This window comes from Artemia franciscana, chromosome 1 (assembly GCF_032884065.1).
Source record: "Artemia franciscana chromosome 1, ASM3288406v1, whole genome shotgun sequence".
NCBI classification, from domain to species: domain Eukaryota; kingdom Metazoa; phylum Arthropoda; class Branchiopoda; order Anostraca; family Artemiidae; genus Artemia; species Artemia franciscana.
In genome coordinates this window covers 67,650,937-67,677,225 of record NC_088863.1, presented here as the reverse complement: position 1 = coordinate 67,677,225, position 26,289 = coordinate 67,650,937, and the positions used below count along the sequence as shown (strand labels likewise).

At 36.6% G+C, this 26,289-nt stretch overlaps 1 protein-coding gene across 1 annotated transcript in view; it reads right to left on the bottom strand.

Moving 5' to 3' along the window:
- Window positions 1–25,838, bottom strand: part of LOC136033172 (innexin inx2-like) — a 37,799-nt gene extending 11,961 nt beyond the window's left edge. Inside the window, exons 1-2 of the mRNA XM_065713866.1 lie at window positions 25,485–25,838; window positions 6,651–6,996 (exon numbers count right to left, since the gene is read on the bottom strand). Coding sequence (XP_065569938.1) covers window positions 6,651–6,996; window positions 25,485–25,758 — 620 coding nt within the window. The 5' untranslated portion in view covers window positions 25,759–25,838. The remainder of the gene's footprint in view (window positions 1–6,650; window positions 6,997–25,484) is intronic.
- Between the last annotated feature and the right edge of the window lie 451 nt (window positions 25,839–26,289).

Genomic DNA, 26,289 nt, shown 5'->3' with positions numbered 1-26,289 from the left:
GAGCTTACAACTTGAGGTTTACAATTGATTTTCTTTTTAATTATTTAAGAAGAAATCTCATCAAAAATGCTTCAATTTCAAATACTCTCTAGTTTAATTGTGTAAAGAATCTTAAGAATAGTTTTTCTGGTTGATAGATCTATGTGAAAGAGTCAATAAAACATCGAATAGAACGTATTCACCAAAAGCTCCGGAAATTACAGCAAACTGCCCTAGGAATGACGTATGGACGGATAATAGATAAGACATATCTAATAACAAATGAACTAACATAATTTTTATACAATCCTAATAAGGGGGGTTAATGCCAGAATTACCTCTCACTCAATTGGACTATCTGTCTTGGCTTTTTCTACAATTAGCATGACTTGATGTCCACAACTCTTCCATTTTAATTCAAAAATCAACAGAAATGGTGAGAAAACTAACAGGATAAAAATGGTATTGAATGACACGGAAGCAACATTTAGGCATTAAGGTCAGTCAAACTCATTATTTTTGTGAGGCTACCACAATCTTCGCACAGATTATATATTCATGGGCATAGAATAAAAGAGCCGACAAGTTAGCGAACACTAATTAAATTAAAACACGGTTGACATAATTGAAGAAAATTCAAGGTCATTAGCTTTAACTTGTTTTTTGTCCTCCTATTTTCTGGTTTGCATTACTGGGTCTTTTGTAGCCATATCTTCATTCGTTACGCAATCTTTCTTCTTTCCCCTAACAGGGTAAAATTGAGAAACGCTGTGAAAAATTAAATTCTTGGATAAAAAATGTTAAAGAAGGTACGTCTGCCCTTAGAGCCTTACGTTGCAAAAAAATTATTTACGATCTTCAATAGGATAAAGGAAATAATGCACCTATATACCTCGGTTCTAACTATCATATTGTCCACTTTTGGCCTTTTTTTTATTGTCTTTCTAACTTTCTTTTCCTTTTGCTGTTCATTTTTCCCATTTGTGAATGGGTTAAAAAAAATACAATATTTATACCGAAACCTGGTACAAGATTTAGGGGAAAAGCAGAGCCCTCGGTCCTAATCCTAAATGTTACAAGCAAACCCCAAAATTATATCATCATTGCTCAATATTATGCTTTCATACAGAGCTGAGGTGCCAACCTCAGCAATCATGCAGAAAATCCCCCATGGAGGATTTATTCTGTGGGAAATCTCCCGTACGGAAAAATCCCCAGACAATTACGATTCCGCTGAAAATATCCACCGGAAAATTACTCCGGAACATCACCGCATATAAAATTGAGCGGGTATGTAAAACTGAGTGACTGGACGACTTTGGGGAAAAAAGGGGCGTGAAAGGGGAGCTAGTTTCCCTCCAATCTTTTAGGTTACTCAAAAAAGGCACTAGAACTTGTAATTTCAGTTCAAATTAGAGCCATCGCCTGGTATTCTAGGACCATTGGATCGATACGATCACCCTTGGCCAAAACAGAAAATAAAAAAACAAACACGCATCCGTGATCTTTCTTCTGGAAAGAAAATAATTGTACATTTTTCCAAATGGGAGCTTGAAACGTCTACACAAGGGTTCACTAGGGGATGAAGTGAACCCTCTTGCTCCCTACATAAGTGGAGGAAAGGACTTAATATTTTGCAATTGGGGGAGGACACGAAACATTTTCACGGCCCTCATAAGAGGTTATACGCTATGGTTTGTTTGTTTTTTATGCATGTCGTGGCCCACATGACGCAGAATTTTCATGAACTCCCCCTCTGATGACTGTTTGTTTCGAGTCAAAATTATGTTAATTGGATAAGTATCACTAGCTATATCAAAAAAAATTCTTAACGGATGCAAAGATCGAAAACGCTATTTAAGACGAACAGAAGTTTTGCTTCACAGATTTGAACATTGCTTCACGAACATTGCTTCACAGATTTCGCAAAGTATATTTACAAAACTAGCTCATGAACACAAAACTGACCCCCCAAAAAAGAAATACTCTCCTTGAAGCCAAAAATTTTCACATATAGCCTGTGCATAATAGAAGGCTCCTAATAGTAATTCATGGGTTCAGTTATCATAAAGAATAGTTTTAATATTTAACAAAATTGGAAAATAGCACGTGTCAGCTTATTCGAGCTAGCTCTTTAGCGATATCTCGCCTATTCTGCGAAGCAGATGATGTTTGTTCACTTTTAGGTTCAACTCCCCTTTTTATTTCCATGGAAAAATTGTTTTTTTTTTTTGTGCTCGTTTTTATTCTCTTTTTAGTATAGCCTATGCCAGTGGTTCTCAAATTTATTTTGACACTTTACCTCTTTTTACCCACACATGGGTAAAACACCCATACATGTTAGGTACCCCTTCTCAGTTGCTGGCTGTTTTAATGTTTGTTGGCCGGGCACGTAACCCTTCTAAAAATTGCTGCGTATCCCCTAGGGGTACCCGTCCGACAGTTTGAGAATCTGTGGTCTATGCGATTAACCTAGCAACATGTTTTGTTTGTTTGTTTTTTTTATTAATTTTGTTCAACAAGTGCTAAATTAGTTCAAATTGTTAAAAAAAAACATTAAATGTTGGTTTTACTTCCTATTTCTCGTAACTATCTAAAAAATAAGTAACTTTGACATATAAACAAAGAGTACGAGGACTATGCTTACACCAGCGCATCTTAGAATTTGCACATAAGAAATTCAATCATTTTCATGATAATAAAACAGAATAACTGAATTGTTTTCATTATGCAGGCTCTTCTTTCAAAGTTAGTCTTTTAGTTTTCACTTACTAAGGGGGCTAAGAGGAAGAGTGTAAAAAGAGGGAATTTGAACTCCAATAGAGGTATTTTGACATGGATCATGCAATAACACCCTTAAACTTCCCAGCCCTTCCCCTCCACCACAAGACACCAAAAAAGTCCTATTTTTGGTGTCATACGGAACTTTACGAAGGAGTTTGCTACAGAGTTTTAAGAGGAAACTAGACAAGTAAATTTAAAGGAATTCGATACCTTAAAAAATCGTTTTCCGAGTCTCAGCGTCTACTGAAGGTTCCAAAGACAAAGCACTCACTAGCAAATTTTCATAGCACAACAGGAAACTCCCAAGGAGATTCAGAAAAACCTGATAGGGATCTTAACTGTGTTAACGGTTCAAAAAGCTAACGAGAGGCTAGTTTAAAATAATGAAAACGGATGGTCTCTTACTAATTGTTAAACAAAGTGATGTCTATTCAATGTACATGTTACCGTGAATGTTCGATATTCGTGAATGTCAACATTCACCTGTGTACGTCCGAGATACCTTTTTTCTCCTTGGATTTAGTCAGCGTTGCCAGTCAACTTTTTCAGTTTAACGCAAGGTTTGATGACAACAGGTTAGGTTTTTAACCCAATTCTAAGATTTATAACGTAATTTAACCAAAACCAACCTGATTTTAACTTATACCATCAAAGCTTGCATAAGACAGAAAAGGCTCATTCGCTAAGCTAATCCATGCAGAGAAAAGGGAATTTCAGACATTCACCGGTGAATGTCAACATTAACCGGATTTCGAACATTCACAGTAACAGCATAAATAATATGTACCCTACCCTGCGTCGGTAAGGTTTTCAAGCAAGGTCGTCAATACAGCAGAAACCTCTTAAAGCTGTCAAATTATGTAAATGTTAATTCTTCTGATATGATTTCTATTTTTTTTTTCATGCTACTATGCTAGGATTTTTTAGGGACTAACCTTTCCTGAACTTAAGGGGGAATAAATACTGCTCTGTACAATAGAAAAAAAACAACAAATTTCCTCTTTCTCATGATGTAAGTTTCACTAAACTATTACAAAAACAGCTGACATTATATGGTTTTTATAAAAGAATCCTGTAAAAATAGGTGCCTGCTTTAAGTTTTGTGTCGCTTATTCGGATCCCGTATCCAAGCTCTACAAATTATATTTGTGGCTGAATTGTCATGGCCACACAAACTAAAAAAGTTTGTAAAGAACGAGATAGAGCAGTCCTTTAAGCAATCAAATCCACTTAAATGAGACATTAAACATCTCTGCAATCTTACAGTAACCTGCTAGCCCAGACATTAAAAATAGAAATAATCAAAGATAGGCACTAACTACGAAAAACCGGTTTTTCTCGTTTTCAAGACGCCGGTTTCCAAATCCCCAAATAATACTTTTAGACCATAAAATATATACTGGCTATATTGAAATTTGCATTTCCTGGCATTTTTACTCTATTTCTGCAAAAAATTATGTTTTGTGGTACAATTGGCAGCAAACACCGCTTAGCTATGGCAATATATCTTTTATCTAATTAAGAGCACAATAGTATGCTGATAATTTATTAACAGCCTTGCTAATTACTGTACTATTCATGTAATTATCAGTCACAATTGGGGATAAACACGGAACTCATTACAGCATTCACGCCATACTTTAAAGCTTGATCCGCGTTCTGCAAAGCGGTTTTCCAGGATTGAGTAGTCAAAACTTCCTGTTAAAATCGATGTGTCGAGGCAAAATGTCAGAAAATGTAACTTTGATGGGGCTGATCTCTTCGTTCACTTGAAAATTGGACTAGATATGCGAATTATCTTTTCAAATGAACCTTCTCCAACAATTCTACGACTACTGGGTCGATACAAAACACCTGGAGAATAAAAAAGACACACAAGTGCTTCCCACGCAAAAACGGGATTCTCCCTGCTGCTCAAGGTAACAACTGTTTTTGACCACGGTGACTCCATTGGTGCAGTTTTCATTTAAATCCAGTACCTTTTTCAACTTTTTTTTATTAAATCTGTCTTCAGTATCAGCTCTTACTAATGAGATCAACCAAAATAACAGTTTTTTTTTCTTAAGCTGAAGTGTAAATTTTCTTTAAGTTTCCTTTCTATATGTATATATTTAGTGTTTACTATCTATATATATAAAGATAAGTTGTCTGTCTGTGTGTCTGTCTGTCAGGTGACGTCATGTTTCTGTGTCGACTGACGTCATGAAGTTAGTTGTCATTTTTGCTATGACGGTGACGTCATTAAAGATATTTAAGACATATATGTTCACGTAGAAATCTATTAATGTTTAAGTTTAAAATGACTGATGAACTTACAATGGCAAAAGCCGATGAAGATGCTCAAAGAGTCTATGCCAAAAAACTTGCTGCTGATAGAGAAAGTCAGAAAAGAAAGCGTGCCGAGGAATCAAAAGAACAGCAAGGAAATGAATGCTTGCCTGAAAAATTCTAATTTATCGGCACACGTAAAAACATTAAAATTAACTACAAATATGCGTGTCCGATTGCAAAACGATGACTCTGGTCAAACATTTTCAGATCAATTGCTGGCAATTGGAAACGGAAAGCTCCCAGTAGACTCAATTTCAGGACGTATACAACTACCTGCTGATTTCTGTAGTTTAGTGACGTCCAAAAATGAATTGACTGAAAAAGTATTTCCGAATATTCTAAAAAATTATAAAAATAATAAATGGCTAAGTGAAAGAGCGATTCTCGCACCCAAAAATATAGACGTCCACGAAATCAACAATATTGTTTTGACCAAAGGCAGTCCTTTACAAGTCAGTCGACACAGTTTTGGAACCAAATGAAGCGGTTAATTATCCATCTGAATTTTTAAATTCCATAGATCCTTCAGGGTTTCCACCACACGTGCTATAACTAAAAATAGGCGTACCAATAATACTTTTAAGAAATATCAACCCACCAAAGCTTTGCAATGGCACGCGACTTGCCGTAAAAAAAAAAACAATGGAAAACCTAATAGAGGCCACAATCCTGACAGGGCCTTTTAAGGGTGAGGCTGTTCTTATTCCTCGCATTCCCATGATTCCAACGGATCTGCCTTTTCAATTTAAAAGATTGCAATTCCCAATTCGATTAGCATTTGCAATCACCATTAACAAAGCTCAAGGTCAATCATTAGAAAAATGTGGTATAGATCTTAATACTGATTGTTTTTCCCATGGACAATTGTACGTTGCATGTTCGAGGGTCGGTAAACCTGACAATCTATTTATATGCAGCGACAATTGGACAGCGAAGAATGTTGTATATTCGCAAGTTTTACGTAGTTAATTTGTATTGTATCTATCTATCTATCTATCTATATAAAAACGAGTTGTGTGTATGCATGTTTGTTTGTTTGTAAAAAGAGCGTTTGCATATGACGTCATTATTAGTACATACGGCTTTGTATATGCACAGACAATGGGAAAGCCAAGAATGTTGTATATTCGCAATTTTTACGTAGTTTGAAACACATATATAAATCTATCTATATTCACAGGTGGGACACAGGGACACAACTACAATGGCGCGTAACTAATATGGCGCGTAACGACTTACGCACGCGGGGGGGCTTGGGGGGGGCGCGAAGCGCCCCACCAACTAGGTGTTGGGGTGGCGCGAAGCGCCACCCCAACAGCTAGTATACTATATAAACTCTATTATATATATAGTCTACGTTTCCTTTCACAGGTAATAAATCAACCTTAATAATAAAATATTTCTTTCTTCTTATTAATCTCAAAATTGAATTTTAAAAAGCGACAAAAACCAAAAAAAAAATCCCTGCTCTGAATTTTCATTAAAAAATTACGTTCTCAGTCGAAGGAAATAACAAAATCAGCACATTATGTAAATCGATTAAAAATCAGAAATACCTTGTAAACTCGTATCCCAGGAAATAGTCAACAAAATAGATTTGAAGTATTACATTGACAAAATTCAAAAGTTCACAGATGAAAAAGCGAACAGCATAGAAGTTATGACTTCGAAGATTGGAGACAAAGTAGTCGACAAGAAGCCGTTTTCGAGATTTTTTCGTATCCTCAGCTACAATCGGACAGTTGAGATTTAGAACCAACATTTTCATCTTTCCGGATTCCCATGTTTTCCACAGGTAACGAGGCACATAAAACATTAAGGCTTGGAAGAATAATACGAAACAAACCCATTGGTAATACTTGTGATATTTCTTTTCGTCTTTTTCTGTGTGTGGTCCAATACCTATAAGTTAAAAGATAAGAATACAAATTCTTTGGTATACTGATTAATGAGCACAGGCTGTCTTTGGCAAGCGACAGAAGGGGCAATTGCCCTGGGCGCAGAAGTTTTAGGGGTGCAAAATTTCAAAAAGATAATCTAATGATTATAGTGAAAAACAAATACAAAAATTCTGGATATTTAAACCACATACATCGATGATCATCATCAGCACATAAACGATACCGATTAAACGGTTATAATCGTTTTGTAATTTTTTATATTTTATTTTTATCAAAATAAAATTGTGGGCACAGCTACTAAATGAAAATTACTAATAAATTTTTAATTGATTGATTAAAAAACTATAAATAAATAGTAATAACTAAAATAATTAAATTTAAACAACTAACAATAATAAATAAAAAATAATTAAACAATAAATTATTAATTAACCAATGAATTGAAAATAATTTGATTAATAGATGAAAATTTTGTTAAGGTTTTGGCTCAAAAATTGTGTATGAGACAGGACGAAGAGTGGCTAATTAACATTTTGCCCCGGGCGCAAGAGAGACCAAAATTATTATTTGAAAAATAATCAAATAAACAAATGTTTTCAGATCAAATCTCACAAATAAAATTAACTACTTAGCCTTCACAGTTTTTTTTAAAGAACGGAGCGAAAAAAGTTTTTCAGAGAAGGACATACAAGAAACCCTTTTACGGGAGGGGGTACTAAGGCCTTTGCCAATAATTTTTGGAATGAGAGGCTTGGTCCCTTAGCGTTAACTTAACACTTACCTGAAAAGGTTTTTGAATAACGCAACGAAAAATAAATTTTTCAGAGAAAGACAAACATAAACCCCGGGGGTGGGAGAGGGTACTAAGGCCTTCATCGATAATTTTTGGGATGACAGGCCTGGTCCCTTAATCCCTTAGCGTCAATTTAACCCTTAACTGTGAATATCTACGAACCATTTACACTATAAGATTGTGGCAAAGATAGAGAATCCTGGCAAGTCAATGTACCAAAACCAGTGGGGTGGGTGGAATCAGCAAGGTATCTTTTTGGGAATTATTTTGCAGTTTTGACACTAATGAAAGATTAAAGGTTCAGATTATTACACTTATATATGTCCATTTAACAGAAACTTTAAACGCAATGCTGGGATTAACAGATGAAAGAGTAAGGGGAAATGTCCTTCAATATTAGTAACTTACAAGTATGACCGTAAAATAGGCAAAAAATCTGTATAAAATAAAAGGACTTGTAGCTTAACCTGACCTGAGGCTCTACTACCATTCTGATAAAATAACCGAGAAATAATTAAATAGTAGGAAATATTTTAATTATTAGAGTATACAATGGAAGAGTTGATTAATATAATAAGACATTTAATAACAATACAACCACTATCTAAATGCATACATTAAACAAGATCACTCATCTTCAAAGGATTCTTTATTGAAGGACTCTTCACAGCAACAAAGAAGGTCACATATCCTTATGCCTGTAATTCTATTTAGTGTTTTTGATCACGCTGATACCAATGGTGCCTTCTTTCGATCAGGCATCATTTTCGAGTGCTTCAGGCTGTTTCCCAAAATTCCCATAGGTTAATTTTCGCATTATATATTTATTATTACGATTGACCGAAATAATAGTTACTATTCCGTGATCAGTTTCAAATGGAATTTTGTCTCACCATAGTTAGCTCAAAACACGTTTTAAAGCTTCCAGTTACTAAAGGTCGTAGTTCGGGGTTTCTAGCAAATTTTGTTCAACAATATCTGGCTTCTCATTTTTTATTTATTTTTGTTGTTGTATCGATTAGGGTCTAAGAGTTTTTGCTCAGTGATCTTATCATCCTTTTCCTCTATATTTCCAATTTAGTTTTTAAATCAAGATGGTGGAGTTAGAGTCGAGTCCGAGATTCGAAGTTTTATTAAAGTTGGAGTCGGTATTTTTAAAGTGTCTAGAATCGTAGTTATCGATTCAATAGATACATCAAAAGAATTCAATTTTTATGCTGATTTCAAATATATAAGTTCCATCAATTTTAGTTTTACCCATGAAAAAATACGAGCCTGGAAAGATTTGCCTTATTTTCGAAAAAACGGGGAACCAACCCCCTAAAATTCATAGAATCTTAATAAAAATCACACGGTCAGATTCAGCATCTCAGAGAATCCTGCTTTAGAGGTTTCAAGACCTATCTGCAAAAAGGTGGAATTTAGTGTTTTTGCTAGATTGTTGAGTCAGAGTCGAGTCCGGGAATTGAAGTTTTAGTAAATTTTTACTGAATAGAGTCTGTATTTTGAAAGTGTCTAGAATCGTAGTTAGAGTCAAACAGGTTATAATTTATAAAATCTAGTTAAATGAAGCTTGAAAACAGGGCTATAGAGTCGGGGGCCAATTGTCAATAATACGGAACACACTCAAGAATTACGATTAGGTTTTTCTCAGAAAACTGGTTTCATAGCTGCAAAAACAAGTGACGGATGATACAATGCATGGGACTTGACACATAATACGTTAGATTTATATAATTTGGGCTATATATCTGCACATTAGGGTGGGTGGGGGTTAGGTTAAGTGTGCAGTTCAAATACTTTACCCAAACACTCACCCTAATAATCAAATATTCAGCCCAAATTGTATTATCATCTATAAATGTTATATCAAACAGTTCGTGGTAACGAACTGTAAGTAAGGAGCGACCCAGCTCAATAGTAACCGAAACTCTAAAAGGCGGAATTTTGGTACTAATAGATACATTAAAGAATCGAATTTTTTTGCTGATTTCAAATATAAAAGTTTCATCAAGTTCAAATTTACCCATTAAAAGTTACGAGGCTGGGAAGATTTGCCTGATTTTTGAAAAAAGGCGGAAACGCCCCCTAAAGGTCATAGAATCTTAATAAAAATCACATAATCAGTTTCAGCGTATCAGAGAACCCTATTGTAGAGGTTCAAGTCGTATCTGGAAAAAGTGGAATTTTGTATTTTATGCTAGGAGAAAGATCACGGGTGAGTGTTTGATTTGTTTTGTTCCCAGGGGTGATCGTATCGACACATCGGATCTAGAATATCGCGAGATGGCTCATTCGAAAAGGAATTAAAAGTTCTAGTGGCCTTTTTAAGTGACCAAAAAATTGGAGGGCAAGTAGGCTCCCTCCCAAACTCGTCTTCCCCGTAAGTTACCCGGTCAAAATTATAGATAGCCATTTTGATCAACATAATCGAAAAATCTACTAACTATATTTTTGAGGGTGTCTTAATCCCCCACAGGTCCCTGGGTAAGGGCTGCAAGTTATGAACTTTGTCCATAGTATTGGTTATTGGGAAGTACACAAACGTTTTCAAGGGGAATTGTTTTGGTGGAAGGGGTTCGGGGGAGGGGGTTACGCGGGAAGATCTTTCCATGGATGAAGTTTTAATGGGGGAAGGGAATTTTCTATGAAGGGTGCATTGGATTTCTCAGCATTATTTAAAAACGATCAGAAACTAAATTAACAAAAAAACCAAGTTCTTTCTACTAAAAGTAAGGAGCAACATTAAAACTTGAAACGAACAGAAATTATTACGTATATGAGCGGGTTCACCCCCTATTTAATACCTCGCTCTTTACGCTAAAGCTTTTTTTGCATTTTCAAAAGAACTACTTATTCTAACTAAGCCCCCTTTGTGATTCAGGGGTCAAACCAAATTCGAAATTTAGCGTAAAAAGCGTGTATTGACTAGGGGGCGAACCCCCTCATATACGTAATAATTTCTGTTCATTTTAATTTTGCTCCTTACTTTCAGATGAAAACTTTGTTTTATTATTTAATTTCATTAGGATCAACCTAACTTCACTTCTTGGATGCGTTCCGTATTATTAACAAGTACCAGTTCGAGTCATGGAGGCAGAGTTTCCTTAGATTTTTGCTTAATAGAGTCGGAGTTAGAGTTAGTAAATTGAAAAATGTTTGAAGTCGGATATAACTTATAAAAGACTTCAGAGCCATGGTTTCATGACATAAACACCTTCCCCTTTATAGGCCTACACAGGACCGTAGCTCGATGTATTCGTATCATTTATCTATTCTGCTTAATCCCTTGTGAATAAATAGTATCTGCTCTCAGCCTGTCATTAATCATGGAAATTATGTCCACTTTTATTTTTCACTTCCTTCACAAACAATTTCCTCTGGGAGACGCGACCTTCTGTTGTACGTGAGGTTTCAAAAAAGGTCCATTATTGAAAGTCTTATAGAAAATACGAGAGAATATAGACAAAATATGTATTCACCGGAAGGTGCATGAGGTCAATTCAGAAAGACATACAAAATGAAAAAAACTAAATATCAACGAATTATAGAGAAAATAAAACGGATGTAGAAAACAAAGGTATTTACGTATATATATCACGTATCACCACATACGTATCACCGTAATATACGTATCACCACACTCAAGAAGTGAATTCAGGTTAATTATAATGAAATATACCAAAATATGATGAAAATATAATACTTTAGTAAGGAAGATACTCATGTACAATCCAGAACATACTCGAGAAGTTTGTTTAATGTAAGATTTAAGATAACCGGTACAAATGACGAGTGACAGAATGCATTAGACTTGTTTAATTTGGGCTATATATTTGCACATTAGGGTGGGGGAAGGTTGGGCTTCTTGAGAGAGAGAGAGAGAGAGAGAGAGAGAGAGAGAGAGAGAGAGAGAGAGAGAGAGAGAGAGAGAGAGAGAGAGAGAAAGAGCAACATTATGGTTGGTATAGCACGTAAGTATTAAAACATAGTTAAAGTCAACGTTTCAAGGTAGTATCGGCAGACTAAAATGGTGAAACGGTAGAAAATAGTTGGAGGCTGGAGGGATAAACATTTTTGGGGAAAGGGACAATAATTGAAACTTTTAAATTAATTGAGTGGTCTCAAAAATACAAAAAAAAATATAGGCCTAAAGGAAAGCGCAAAAATTAGCATTTGATAAAAACACATTTTTGAGAGCAAATCCGATGCAGTCATATCTTAGGACCTTTTCCCGATTTTCAAGACCTCATTAGACACCAACTCCACCGTTCAGCCTTCCTAGCAATCCCAATTTATCCTCCAATCCATGCCGTTACAGAGAGGTTGCAAAAAAGTTTTATCTTCTTTATTCTAGAGCACCTTAATAATTCCTGATGTGTCCTGAACCAAAATTAACTCATCTGTCCCTTATTTTAGTTAATGTTGTATGGTCATAATAACTATGCCCACTTTTTTATCTATCGCCACGTTTTTTTGCCCATTTGTGATGTTTGTTTGAGTTCTATTTCTTTTTTCGTCTAATCATTTGCACAATGCTTTCTTTAATTGTAAATATTTCAATTTGACAGTTAATTTGACATTTTAATTTGAATGGTGTTTTATTTCTACAGTATTCGACTTGGGATACGGTTACTTTTTCTTTAAGAATTTGATAGTTATTTATAACGAAGCATTATCATTTTATCCCACCCCTCTCTATTTTTCAGCCATTAATCGCGTAAAGGTCATTCTAGTTCTTGGACATGGATTTTTTAAATGTTATATTCCACTAATAAGTGTTAAATTTTCATTGAAAATTTTTATGTTTGATTAAAATTTCTTTAACTTTTGTCTTATTGCATTGGTTGTTTCTCTGTTTTACTTTCTTTTATGGACATATGAAGCAAATTCGGCTCTACTAGAGCTTGTACTAGCCTTTTGAAAATGAATGTTGTCTTAATAAGCCTAGTATTAGGACTATTGAGAAGGAAGCGTGTTAAGAAAACAATTCTTACTTCATAATATGCAGAAAAATTGTAGTTAACAAATTTGAATGCGATTCTATTATACTTCACCCCAGAGGCGCTATTTGGGCCAAATCTTGGGGTGGGCATGGGGCATTTGACAGAACTTGAGACTTTTATTATGAATCTAACCTACTTTCAGAGTTTACAATGATTAATAGCAAATAGCTTAATTACCCCAAGGGTCGTCAGGTAATTACGCTCTTTGGCTAATAGGCGTACAGTTAGTTCAAATCATTTGAACAGAATGGATTATGTTGGACATAATGGATAATTATGGCCGGAAAAGGGCCCTTTGTGGTGGAAGCTTGGGCCCCCTGGAAAATCTGGGGTGGGCATTTGCTCACCCCTGACCCCTCCCCCCAAATGGCGCCTCTGCTTCACCCCTCTCCCTCCCTAGTCTACAAATATATAGCCAAAAATCTACATTTTCCATGTGTTTTCTGTTTCTTGATTTCAGTGTTGGATCAGTTTACGGGTAACCGGGTTGAAACAAAAATAGCACATAGCAAAATGCTGGCAAAAATATATATTTTGGACACATATGCATACTAGGAGGGGTTCTCCCTATGGAAAATTATCCCACATACAAATTGAGCAGTTACGGAGGAAGTACAAGATGAGTGCCTCGAAATGTTGATCACATGTCCTAAGGGGTAACAAAGGACCAGATGTCTTCCTTTTTAATGAAATTTAAAAACCCTTTTTCAGTAACAAAATTGGAGGAATAAAATGAGTAGAATCTAACAGCTCATCGTATTTTCTGAGCCAAAATGCGAACGAAGCAAACTAAATAAAAATAAACAGATAAAAACAGACAACGCGGAAAGTAAGAAGAAATAAAACTAAAATTGGAAAAATTAAAAAATCTTTAAGTTTCCTTGAGAAAGGGTCATTTAAAAAGGGGTACTAAAACTTATAAGTTTTATTCAAATGAGCCCTCTCCCAATTATGTATAATTCCTGGTTCAATACAATCATCCCTAAAAAAAAAAAAAAAAAAAAAAAAAAAAAAAAAAAAAAAAAAAAAAAAAAAAAAAAAAAAAAAACATGGTTTCTCTTTGGCAAAAAGTCCAAAATTCATAATTTTGTAGATGGAAGCTTGAAACCTCAACAGTAGGGTTTCCAACCGTTTGTAGTTAGGAAGGGAGGCAGATGCCTCAAAGGGTGCACTTTAATGTCAAAACATCGTACCTCTCATTGAGCCTTCAGATAAATATTGAATTAGGCTAGTCCTAAAAAAAGGGGTGGAGGCAGGAATTGATATATAATCCCTCTTGATTTCCGCGAATATTTCTGGTCTACACCGTTATTATGAAAGTAAAGAGCAACATTAAACGTCAAAAAGAGCGGAATTTATTCCACATAGGAGGGGGGGTTGTCCCCTCCTTATCCCCAGCCCCCCTTACGGTCGTCGGAACTTCGATCGGAAATCGACAATTCCGGTCCTTTTATTTCAAGTCAAAAGTGAATGGAGACCAACTACCCCCTATCCCAGAACCTTTTTTGATATATGGTTCTTTTGTTTTCCTTTAGAACATCTCATTCGGTTTTTGAGGTACGTTTTTCGTACTTTCTCTGTAACTGCTTAATTTTGCATATAGGAGTAATTGCCCATGGCGGGGAACGTTCCGCGGGGGAATTATTCGGGGGGAACGTTTCGTGGGGGAAATGCCAGCCCCCATAGAAAATACAAGAGATTCAATGAAAAGAAAATCAGTTTTCAAAATCCGAAATTCAATTTTTCAATCTTTGACATAGGTAAAAAAAAAAGAAAGAAAAGAATATGACACATTATATATACATTTCTGATGTATGTTCTAATAGACAAAAAGATACTGAGTCTGGCTTGCTAACCACTTGGCTAGATAGTAAATACCAATGAAAAAAAAAACATGATAACCTGAATTATAGAAATGTAGCACACATCTTCATTGTTTAGGCATGGATTTTTAAAATTTTGAAACCGTATAGACTAAATAGGGATTGAACAAAGGTATGAAGCTCAAAATGTTTTCTTTCGGGTCGGTTGGGCAGTAGTCGAGATGTATTTTACAAGGTGTCACTTATTTTTCACAAAAATTGTAAAAGGTTAGTGGCCTTTGGAGTCAGCGGCATGTACTAATCGGTTATATAATAAACAAAAAAGAATTTTTACACTCTCGATCAACTGGACCGCACAGATCAGATAGGATAATAACCGGTTAGTTTAACATTTATTACTGTAGTTTGTTTCATTTATTTCTGGGTTAATGAATTGTCGTCTGTGACCTTGTGTGAACAAGAGCTAGGCATCTCTAAAGAAATGGTTGCCGACTGGAATAACTACCTCCGTGAAATGTGCGTGCTTTCTGTACAACAGAAAAACTGTGCGAAAGTTGGAGGAATGAGTCATACAGTGGAATAGACGAATCCTTGTTTACAAAAAGGAACTAGACCTCCGTTGCCTGTGTAACGGGAAGTGTTGCAGCAACTGTGCCCTGTTCCTTAGGGCACAGTTGCGGAGCAACACATGCAACTGTGCCCTACGGGACACAGTTGCGAAGCAACAGTCTCCATTATGTCCTTCAGAGGACATTTTTCTAATGCGGCTTCGATTGTTATCTTGAAGCATCTTTGATATGGTTTTATTTCGAGAAATAAACATCAAAATCGAAAATTTAAGAAAATTTCAAAAAATCGGAACGAGATTGACTTTTCCGGAATTATTTCCGGGAAATCTGTAAGAGCTACGGAATTTCATGCTTCAGTTCTCGAAAACACCAATAAAAGTTCTATATGAGTTCATAATTATTTTATCTCTAAAACGTTTACTTCCGAAACTAGGGCCGTCTTAACTTGACGCCAATTCGAAGTATTATGTTTCGAGACGCACATTTCGGGAATTATTTCCGGGAAATCTGAAAGAGATACGGAAATAACGTCTTATAGTTTTCTGCTTAACTTTTGATGGTCTAAGCTAGGAAAATATAAAACAAACCAAATTCACCAAAAAATTTAAATTGCCCCGAGGGCATGAGAAAACTTCCAAATAGAAAAACCCAAAGAAGGAATTTTATTTCGGAGAAACTATTGTAAGCTCCAGTTGTTAGGAGATCGAGACCTGTCGAACCGCGTTGGAAAAAAAAATTCTAGCTGGTCCAGAACAGAAGTTACCTCTAGAACGTCGAAACTTCGGAAATTATTTCTTAGAGAACGAAGCAACTTGGTATATAGAACACTTCACTTCTTCTTGCATACTTTTCATAGCACTATTCGATAAAAATATAAGAAACATCAAAATCGAAAATTTGAGAAAATTCCAAAAAAAAATCGGAACGAGATGGACTTTTCCGGAATTATTTCCGGGAAATCTGTAAGAGCTACGGAATTTTGTGCTCCGGTTCTCGAAGAGACAAATGAAAGTTCTACATGAGTTCAGCATAACTGTATTTCTAACAAGTTTATTTCCGAAGCTAGGGTCGTCTTAACTTGACGCCAAACATCGAACGCAGAGTTTCTAAGAAAAAAACGGTTTTATTTTTTTTTTACGGAAAACTGTTAGAAATTTTAGGAACTTCTCTGGAACTTTTTTACTCTGTTTCACGTTTCCTTTCCCTCTGAAAAATCTCAAATTTTTAACTCTTATCACTTCGGAGCTACAGGTCGCTGATCACGGTGAAAAAAAAAAAACTACGAAAGCAGTAGTGTTGCTCCGCAACACAATAATAATGCAGGAAGAATCTTACCATAACAGTGGGTGTTTGGTGGAGTGTTCAGGAAAACCGGTGAAAGATTATTAGTGGAGGTCCGCAACCGAGCAGCAGAAACTTCAATCCAACAAATTAAGCTTCACACAGAGCCAGGGTGAAGAATCGTCTCAGATTATTGGAAGCGCGACAACAAAACTGAGCTAGAACAACCAGGTTTCGCTCATTTGAAACTAAACCAAAAAAATAATTTTGTCGACCCAGAAACCAGTGCATCTACAGCAACAGCTAAGAGCTCATATGGCACTTGTGACGAGGCCGGAAGAGCCAAGAGCTCACATGGTATGAGCTCTAGCAAGATTCTAAGAATCAGTAGATAGATTTAAAAGGATAATCAGAGGCTTAATGCCGGTCGGGATTTAAAATAAGAGCTCTAAGACACCAGGTCCTTCTAAATATCAAAATTCATTAAGATCCCACTCGTAAGTTAAAAATACCGCATTTTTTCTAATTTTTTCTCTCCCTTCAGCCCCCCCCCCAGACGGTCGAATCGCGGAAAACGACTTTATAAAGTCAATTTGTGCAGGCCCCTGACACGCCTACCAATTTTCATCGTCCTAGGACGTCCAGAAGCACCAAACTCGTCAAAGTAATGGACCCCCCTAACTCCCCCAAAGACAGCGGATCCAGTCCGGTTACGTCAATCACATATCTGCGACCTTTGCTTATTCTACCCACCAAGTTTTATCCCGATCTCTCCACTCTAATCGTTTTCAAGATTTCCGATTTCCCCCTCCAACTCCACCCTACTGTCACCAGATCTGTTCGGGATTTAAAATAAGAGCTCTGAGACATGAGTTCCTTCTAAATTTCAAATATCATTAAGATGCAGTCACCCATTCTTAAGTTAAAAATGCCTCAATTTTTCCGAATCAACCCCCCCACCAACTCCCCCAAAGAGAGCGGATTCAGTTCGGTTATGTCAATCACGTATCTAGGACTTTTGCTTATTCTTCCAACCAAGTTTCATCCCAATCTCTCCACTCTAAGTGTTTTCCAAGATTTCCCGTTTCCCCTTAGAACTCCCCCAATATTATCGGATACGGTCGAGATTTAGGATAAGAGCTCTGAGATATAAGGTCCTTCTAAATATCAAATTTCATTAAGATGCGATCACATATGCGTAAGTTAAAAATACCTCATTTTTTTCATTTTTTCCTCTCCCTCCAGCCCCCAGATGGTCGAATCCGGAAAACAACTGGTATAGGGTCAATTTGTTCAGGTCCCTGACACGCCTACCAATTTTCATCCTCCTAGCACGTCCAGAAGCACCGAACTCGCCAAAGCACTGGAACCCCCCCCCAACTCCCCCAAAGAGAGCGGGTCCGTTCCAATTATATCAATCAGGTATCTACATCTTGTGCTTATTCTTTCCATCAAGTTTCATCCCGATCTCTCCACTCTAAGCGTTTTCCAAGATTTCTGTTTTCCCCCTCCAACCTCTTATGTCCCCGGATCCGATTCGAATTGAAAATTGAGCATCCGAGACATAATATATTTCTATATATCCAGTTTTATTAAAATCCGATCACCCATTCATAAGATAAAGATACCTCAATTTTCACGTTTTCCAAGATTTCCGGTTTAACCCTCCAACTCCCCTCACTGTCACCGGATCTGGTCGGTATTTACAATAAGAGTGCTGAAGCACAAGATCCTTCTAAATATCAAATTTCATTAAGATCTTATCACCTGTTCGTAAAATACAAGATTTTTCAGAATTACCCCCCCCCCCCCCGCCAACTCCCCCAAAGAGTGCGGCTCAGGTCCAGTTATGTCAGTTACGTATCTTGGACTTGTGCTTATTCTTCCCACCAAGTTTCATCCTGATCTCTCCACTCTAACCGTTTGCCAAGATTTCCGGTTCGCCCCTCGACTCCCCCCAATGACAGTGGATCCGATCGGGATTTAAAATTAGACATCTGAGTTACGAGGTCCTTCTAAATATGGAATTTCATTAAGATCCAATCACTCCCTCCTAAGGTAAAAATACCTCATTTTTTAGTTTTTCAGAATTAAACCCCCCCCCCCAAACTCTCCCAAAGAGAGCAGATCCGTTCCGGTTATGTCAAACACGTATCTAGGATTTGTGCTTATTTTTCCCACCAGGTTTCATCCCGATCCCTCCACTCCAAGCGTTTTCCAAGATTTTAGGTTTTCCCCTCAAAATCCCCTCCAATGCCGCCAGATCCCGTCGCGATTTAAAGTAAGAGCTCTAAGACACGAATTCTTTTTAAATATCAAATTTCATTAAGATCTGATAACCTGTTCGCAAGTTAAGAATACCTCAGTTTTCGAATTTTCCGAATTAACCGTCCTCCACTCCCCCCCCCCCTCCAGATGATCGAATCGGGGAAAAGAATATTTCTAATTTAATATGGTCTGGTCCCTGATACGCCTACCAAACTTCATCGTCCTAGCTTATCTGGAAGTGCCTAAACCAGCAAAACCGGGACAGACTGACCGACACAATTTGCGATCGCTATATGTCACTTGGTAAATACCAAGTGCCATAAAAAGTGAATGAGAATGTGGGGTTCCGCGAAGTGACATCATACTTAGTAGAGTGCATTTGGCGGGCAGCAGTAAAGGCAGAAGCAAGACCTCCTTTTAACACGATTCTTAACGACCCTTTTGTGATCTGGGCACATAATTCTAATTTGTAATTTCACAATTTTCCTAACAAGTATCTTCATCACATTTTTTTCATTAGCATTCAACAAACTTCACTTTTTGAGTGTTTAATATATAACCGTTAAGGACGACCTTTGGAGTCGGGCGTAATTCGCTACGGGGCAGAGAGGGAGGGGGGCCAACTGCTTCCTCCAGACCCAAGTTTGCCTCCAGCTGAAATTTGTTTCTGCAAAAATTTTTGTCAAAATTAAGATAAACATACATAATTGAAGTATCTAGAGAAACAGGTCAGTTTTCTTTAGTATATCTTTGCCTTTATGGTAATATATGATTCATTTTTCCGTTTTCACTGTCATTTTCGCTTGATTTGGGAAAATTGGCTCCGACATTGCCCCCCCCCCCCAAGGATTTTGACGAAATTACACCACTGTTTGGAGAGAAGAAGAGGTACTTCAAAATACATTCCCAAATACCTTTCGAGAGTAAGAGGTTAGTACTTCAAAACATCTTCCCAGGAGATTATTGAGGCTCTGGATCCATTCGCAACAGTTTGTTCATCTAACTCACTGGTAAACGTTTAGAATTATGACAAGGAATCATGTTAAGAAAACAATTTTTTATTTCATAATAGCCGATGTAGAAAAATTGTAGCTAACATAGATAACAGCTCCACTATATTTTACCCTGTGCCCCCAATAATGTGGAAATAAACTACAGAGCATTCGCACGGGATTCTGAATAATGGATAATTCTTCTGGGCCTGGTCTGTTTTACGGGCGTTTTCGGGCTGAAAAACCTCTTCCTAGCTAATTTATCTACTATAGGTTGCCTCCCCGTAGTAGCATCATATTTGTAGGCATGAATATATTAAGACCCTAGTAAAAGGCCTGGGATTGTCTTTGCAGGCTTTCGACTCTTGTTAATAGAAGATCATCGCCAAGCGCTGAATACCATGTTGTGACCAAGATAGGCCAAGGATTAAACACAGTCTCTTTTCATACTGGGGGTCCCAGAGACTTCTTACTGTCCGGTTCTAAGCCGGCTTGAGCGCTTCGGTGTAGACTTGAGAAGGCCAAAATGTGGCTTTTGCTGTGCCCCCAATAATGTGGAAATAAACGACAGAGCATTCGCACGGGATTCTGAATAATGGATAATTCTTCTGGGCCTGGGTCTGCTTTACGGGCGTTTTCGGGCTGAAAAACCTCTTCCTAGCTAATTTATCTACTATGGGTTGCCAAAATAATTTCAATAACTTAAAGAACGTGAAAATTGGAACTTGGAATGTTACGACGATAAAAATGACTATCGTATCGACATTTTGACTGACAAATTCAGACAGTTGGAACTGGACTTATTAGGAGTTTCAGAAACTCATATCCCAGAGGTAAGAAGCATTAAATTAGGTGACATAGAATTTGTTTTTATCAGACAGGAAGGATGAGGTACATTGACAGGGATTAGGGGTCATGATGAACAATAAAGCAGCTAAGCCTTGTTTAGACTGAAAAGGTATCAATAATAGACTACTAATTGCTCATTTTATGACTAAAAAGTTCAGGGTATCAGTTACAGTAGTATATGCCCCTGTTGAACCGACTGACGGAGATACTAGTGACTTTGATGGATTTTACTTAACAGTTACAGGAGCAAATATACAGGGTCCCAGGCAGAAATATGATGTTTTTGCAAGGAAATTTTAACGCCCATGTCAGTAGAAATAGAGATAAATAGCATGCTACCCTAGGTATATTTGGTGTAGGAAAAGAAAACAGTAATGGCAACAGACTTTCGCAATTTTACAGGTAAAACAATCTAGTTCTAACGAATACGGTGTTTGGTCAAAAATGGCCCATAAGTTGACATGGTATCCAAGTGACGGTATGACAGCAAACCTTATTGATTATGTTATAGTAAACCCAAGACTAGTAGGATCAATACAAGATACTAGGGCATTTAGGAGTGCTGTTATTGATGTTAAAAGTAAAGATCACCATCTAGTAGTGTCTAGGGATAAATTAAAGCTGAAATTTCCTAAGGGTAACTACCTCCCAAGAAGTTATGATGTTGGTAGACTCCAGGATGAGAATTTGAGAGAAACGTTCTATAAACAGTTGAATACTAAACTTGAGAGTTTAAAATTTGACAATGTGGATGATGGATGAAATAATTTTAGGTAAGAATAACTTAGGGAAGCCTGCAGCTAGGAAAAAAGCTTTATGTTTAATAGAGAGGAGAAGGGGCTTGTACAAGATTTATCTGAGTGATAAATCATATGAAAACAGAAAGAATGTAAAGAAAGTGGAAAAAGCATTATAATATGAACTAAGGAGGTGTGAAGTGGAGGCCATGGATATGATTTGCCGAGGAACTAGAAGATGCACCTAATAGTAAAATATTGTACTGGCATGTTAATAAATTGAGAGGGAGTAGTCAATCAGGACTTGTTCCAGTTAAAGATAGGAACAGGAACACAATTAGTGATAAGGAAAGAGTTAAAGAGAGACGGGCAAGACATTTTGAGAGTGTGCTAAACTGAGATACAGTTGCAAGAAAAGATATAGAGGAAAATGAAAAAGTTTGTGATACCTTGGATGTGAACAAAGAATTGTTTAGTGAGGAAGAATTAGCGACAGTACTAAAAGGATTAAAATATAATAAGGCTCCAGGTGCTGACAGTGTGGTAAATGAGTTTCTTAAATATGGTGGCTCCGAGGTTAGAAATAAGTTACTGAAGATTATGAATATGATTTTTGAAAAAGGGGAAGTGCCTAACGATTTTAGGAAAACCTTAATTAAACTACTGCATAAGAAAGGTGATAAGAGTGAGTGTCGTAATTATTGAGGCATTAGTCTGGTTTCTCTAGGTTTCAAATTACTTAGTAAGATGACACTTTTTAGACTGAGCGATGCTGTAGACAAAGTTATAAGAGAAGAACAGTGCGGTTTTAGGAGGATGTGTTGACCAAATTTTCACTCTTAGGTTAATAATTGAGAAATATCTTAGTTGTCAAACCCCTTGGTCCTCAACTTTATAGATTATGAGCAAGCGTTCGATTAAATTGATAGGAGACCTTTAGCAAAGGTCTTATCCTTATATGGTATAGCAGATAAATACATTAAAGTGATCAGTGCTATGTACGAGAATAATACTGCTGCAGTTAAGGTAGGAAATAAGGTTAGCAGCTGCTTTTGTATTAAATCAGGAGTTAGTAGGGTTGTTTTATCCCCCTTTATAGGGATCATCTCGACGGACTTTGTCTTAAGGAGCACGAGAAAGGCAATGGGAGACCTCGGAATCAAATGGGGAACAAAAACTCTCCTGGACTTAGATTATGCTGATGATTTAAGCATCCTAGATGAAAGTGTGAGTAAAATGAATGAAATTTTAGAGGTTTTGCGAGTTCAGGGTAATAGAATAGGTTTGAAAATTATTGTTAAGAAGATCAAGTCACTAAGGCTAGGAATCAGTGCAGATGAAAAGATGACATTGGGTAACAAAAAGATTGATCAGGTTGGCAGCTTCAATTCCCTTGGTAATATTATTAGTAAAGACGGTGGGAGAAGCATAAATGTTAAAAGTAGAATAGCCAAGACTCAGCATGTTTTTTTTTTTTTCACAGATAAAAAAAAGTTTGGAAGAATAGGAAGATAAGTCTGTGAACCAAAATTAGAATATTGGAAGGTACAGTGATAAGAGTGTTCAAATATGGCTCTGGAACATGGGCGCTCCCAAAAGCGGATGAAGATTTACTAGATATTTTCCAAAGAAATTGCCGGTAAATTTTTTCCAGTTCATATAATTGACTTACCAATAAAGTGAACATACCCATTGATGCCCTTTTCTGTTCATTACGATTATAATAATCGCTTTTATTGCAAATTTAAATTTAAGCCCTTTTTGACCTAACCTAACTATAAATAATTTTGGTGTTGAGAAAACGTAGTATCATCATGTCGAAAACGACCCAAAACGCATACTTTAATTGAAAATTCAGCGTCAAGGAAGAAGAAAACGGCATAAACGGCAAAATGAAATTTATTTATCCAACTTAATCGTGGAAAATCAGTGCTTGTGGATCATATAACATTAAAAAAATGGATTTGTAATGAAACAGTAAGTTTGAGACCAATGTTTTAAGCCTTTTTAAGCCCCATATTTTGGTCATTTTGAACAGCTCAAAGCGCTTAAATTTAAATTTGCGATAGAAGCGATTTTTATATTTGTAAAGAACATAAAAAAGGCATCGAGTGGTATGTTCACCTTATTGGCAAGCCAATTATACGAATTGCAAAAAAAAATAACAAATCGCCTATAGATTGGTCTGGGTATCCAGCTGACGAACTGTATTTCAAACCGTAGGCTGTATAAAAAATATAGTTCAATCCCGTTTTCTAGGGCTATAATGAAAGAAAGGTTGAAATGGCTAGGCCACGTTCTGCGGATGAAGGGTGACAGATTGCCGATGATTGTCCTTTTTGGCCAACTGTCTGGGGCTAAATGGAAAGCAGGTCATTCTTGTTTGGGGTAGGAGGATGTCATTAAAAAAAGATTTAAAGGAGGGAGTAAGGTAAAATTCTAGTTAATTGACTTCTTGCTATCTCGGAAAGGGTTTAGGCTAGGAAAATGAATCTTTCAGGAATGGGTCTACAGGCTAAAGTATGTCCCGGGAAGGTATTTTAAAGTACCCACATCCACTCCTTCTCTCCCTAGAGGGCCCTGAAATTTGCCTTCATGACAGGTCTATACCTAATGAAATTTTGACAAAATAACATTTTACCTTAATTCTCAGTTACTAGTTGCTTTTTCTCTGCCTTTAGTTCTAAAAATACAGTTCCTGCTATTTGGGTAGAATTTTGAGCCATATCAATGTTTTTTTTCAAAATTTAGGAAATGTATTTGCATATCTTTAAAACCTTATAAAATGGAACTGAGCAAAGTTATGAAGCTGAAAACAATTTTGTTGTATTTCAACTAAGCAGAAGATCTATTTTGCAAGGTTTTCACTTTTATGACACACACATTTTTTAAGGTCATCAAAGGTCAGGGCCCTCTAGAGGGAGAAGAAGTGGAGGTAGTTGCTTCAAAACCCCTTCCCGGGACATACTTTAGTCTGTAGATTCATCCCTGAAAGTTTCATTTTCCGAACCTAAAACCTTTCTAAGATAGCAACAAGTCAATTAACTAGAATTTTACCGGGTGGGTAAAATTCCTGAAAGTTTCATTTTCCTAACCTAAAACCTTTCTAAGATAGCAAGAAGTCAATTAACTAGAATTTTACCGGGTGTAAAGAGGGAGGCTTTGAATGGATTGGGATGGAGGAGGAGCAAGCGTAGCTGTGTGCCTTAGGCGACTTGTTGTTGCCATGAGTTGTTAGTGGTACTAATAGTATTATACATGACCCATCCATTTCGCCATGAATCTCTCTTGTTTCAACCAGTGAACCCGTAAATAAATTAACTGTGACGAAACAAAACTGGAAAAACAAGAGATGCATGATGGAATGCATGAAAAATATTAAATTGGGCTATACTGTAAATTTGCACATTGGGTAAAGTATCGTGGAGCTGCAGTCATGATGTAGAAGCTACAATTATTCTGACTAGGCTATTATGAAGTAAGAATTGTTTCCTAAACATATTTCCTACTCAACAGTCCCAGTTCTAAAAACTTTACTAAGTCAACTTCATTTCTTGGAGTTTTTATCCACCCCATTCAACTCAACTGGTCAATGTTCCTATTCCCTGAACAATTGTTTAGGGTCATGAAGCTATTGTTAATAGATGCGTTTTGACTTTTGGAACATCTTTTTTCTCTTGCAAAACTACCGCAAACTCACCGTTATGGAGTTAATCCTGCCCAAATATTCTTGTATTTACACATATAGAATTGCAATCATTTCCGTTTCCGTTGATCGTATATTTGAAATCGCGAATCTGTAATACTTTACAAACAAATTTGGGCTAAATATTTGCACATTAGGGGGGGGGATAAAGCATAGCATATATTAAATACGTAAACTAACCATTGCTGTATTTAATATATGCTATGCTTTACCCCCCCCCCCCTAATGTGCAAATATAATACTCCATAACGGTGAGTTTGCGGTCGTTTTGCAAGAGTAAAAAGATGTTCCAAAAGTCAAAATGCATCTATTAACAATAGTTTCATGGCCCTAAACCATTGTTCGGGTAATAGGAACATTGCCCCAACTAATTTCCAAGATAGACAAAATCTGAGCTAATAACCAGATAATAAATCTGGTTAGCCTAATACAAAACCAAAGTTAGTTCAATCTTAAAATGCTTGCCTGGATGAGGAACATCAATCCCAACTCTTCCATTCAGCCTGTCTGGTAGAGTGAAAGTAGAATGGATCCAACAATAGGTGTCCATAACATTGGAGGGCACCCCCTCCACAATGCAATCAATAGGATCTCCAATATATTGCCTAGCTGTAACAAGCAAGGAAAATGCAATTAAAATAATCACAGTTGCTTTATAATGAAGTCTAAATATATTATTGTCAATATTCACTTGGTCTAATTTCAAAAGACCTTTAACAGATCCAAAAACATCAAACATTTTTAACTTCGACTCGAAAAAACAATTCAGCGATCTTTCTTACAACTAAAAGTTGCAGATACACTGCATTACTGCTTGCCCTGAAGCTGTAAGTGCCTCTAAGCCTTTGGTGTATACATGCTCCGGACAATGTTGCCAAACGAATACATTTGAATACCACAAAAACAAAAATATTATTTTTGACACTTCAAGGAGTTAATGGGCTGGCTTACTAGACCAGCTAGTGATAATTACTGTGGATAGCAACCTAGTTAACAGTATATCATGATTTGGCAAAAATCATTAAAAAAAGGAAGAAAGAAAAAAGGTCGAAATTAAAAGTCCTGGCGCAATAAAAAAAAAATGATCGACTCCGCTTTACAAATAAACATCAATGAAATCTTACCTCTACTCAAGACTTCTCTTAACTTATGTGGGAGTGGGGGGGGGATGATGTGCCTAATGTAAGGGGGGCCTTCTTGCTCTCGCTCGCTTCATAGTCTTGGATTATCTTCAATTCTATTTCAATAATAGTTCAAGTGTTTTATTATC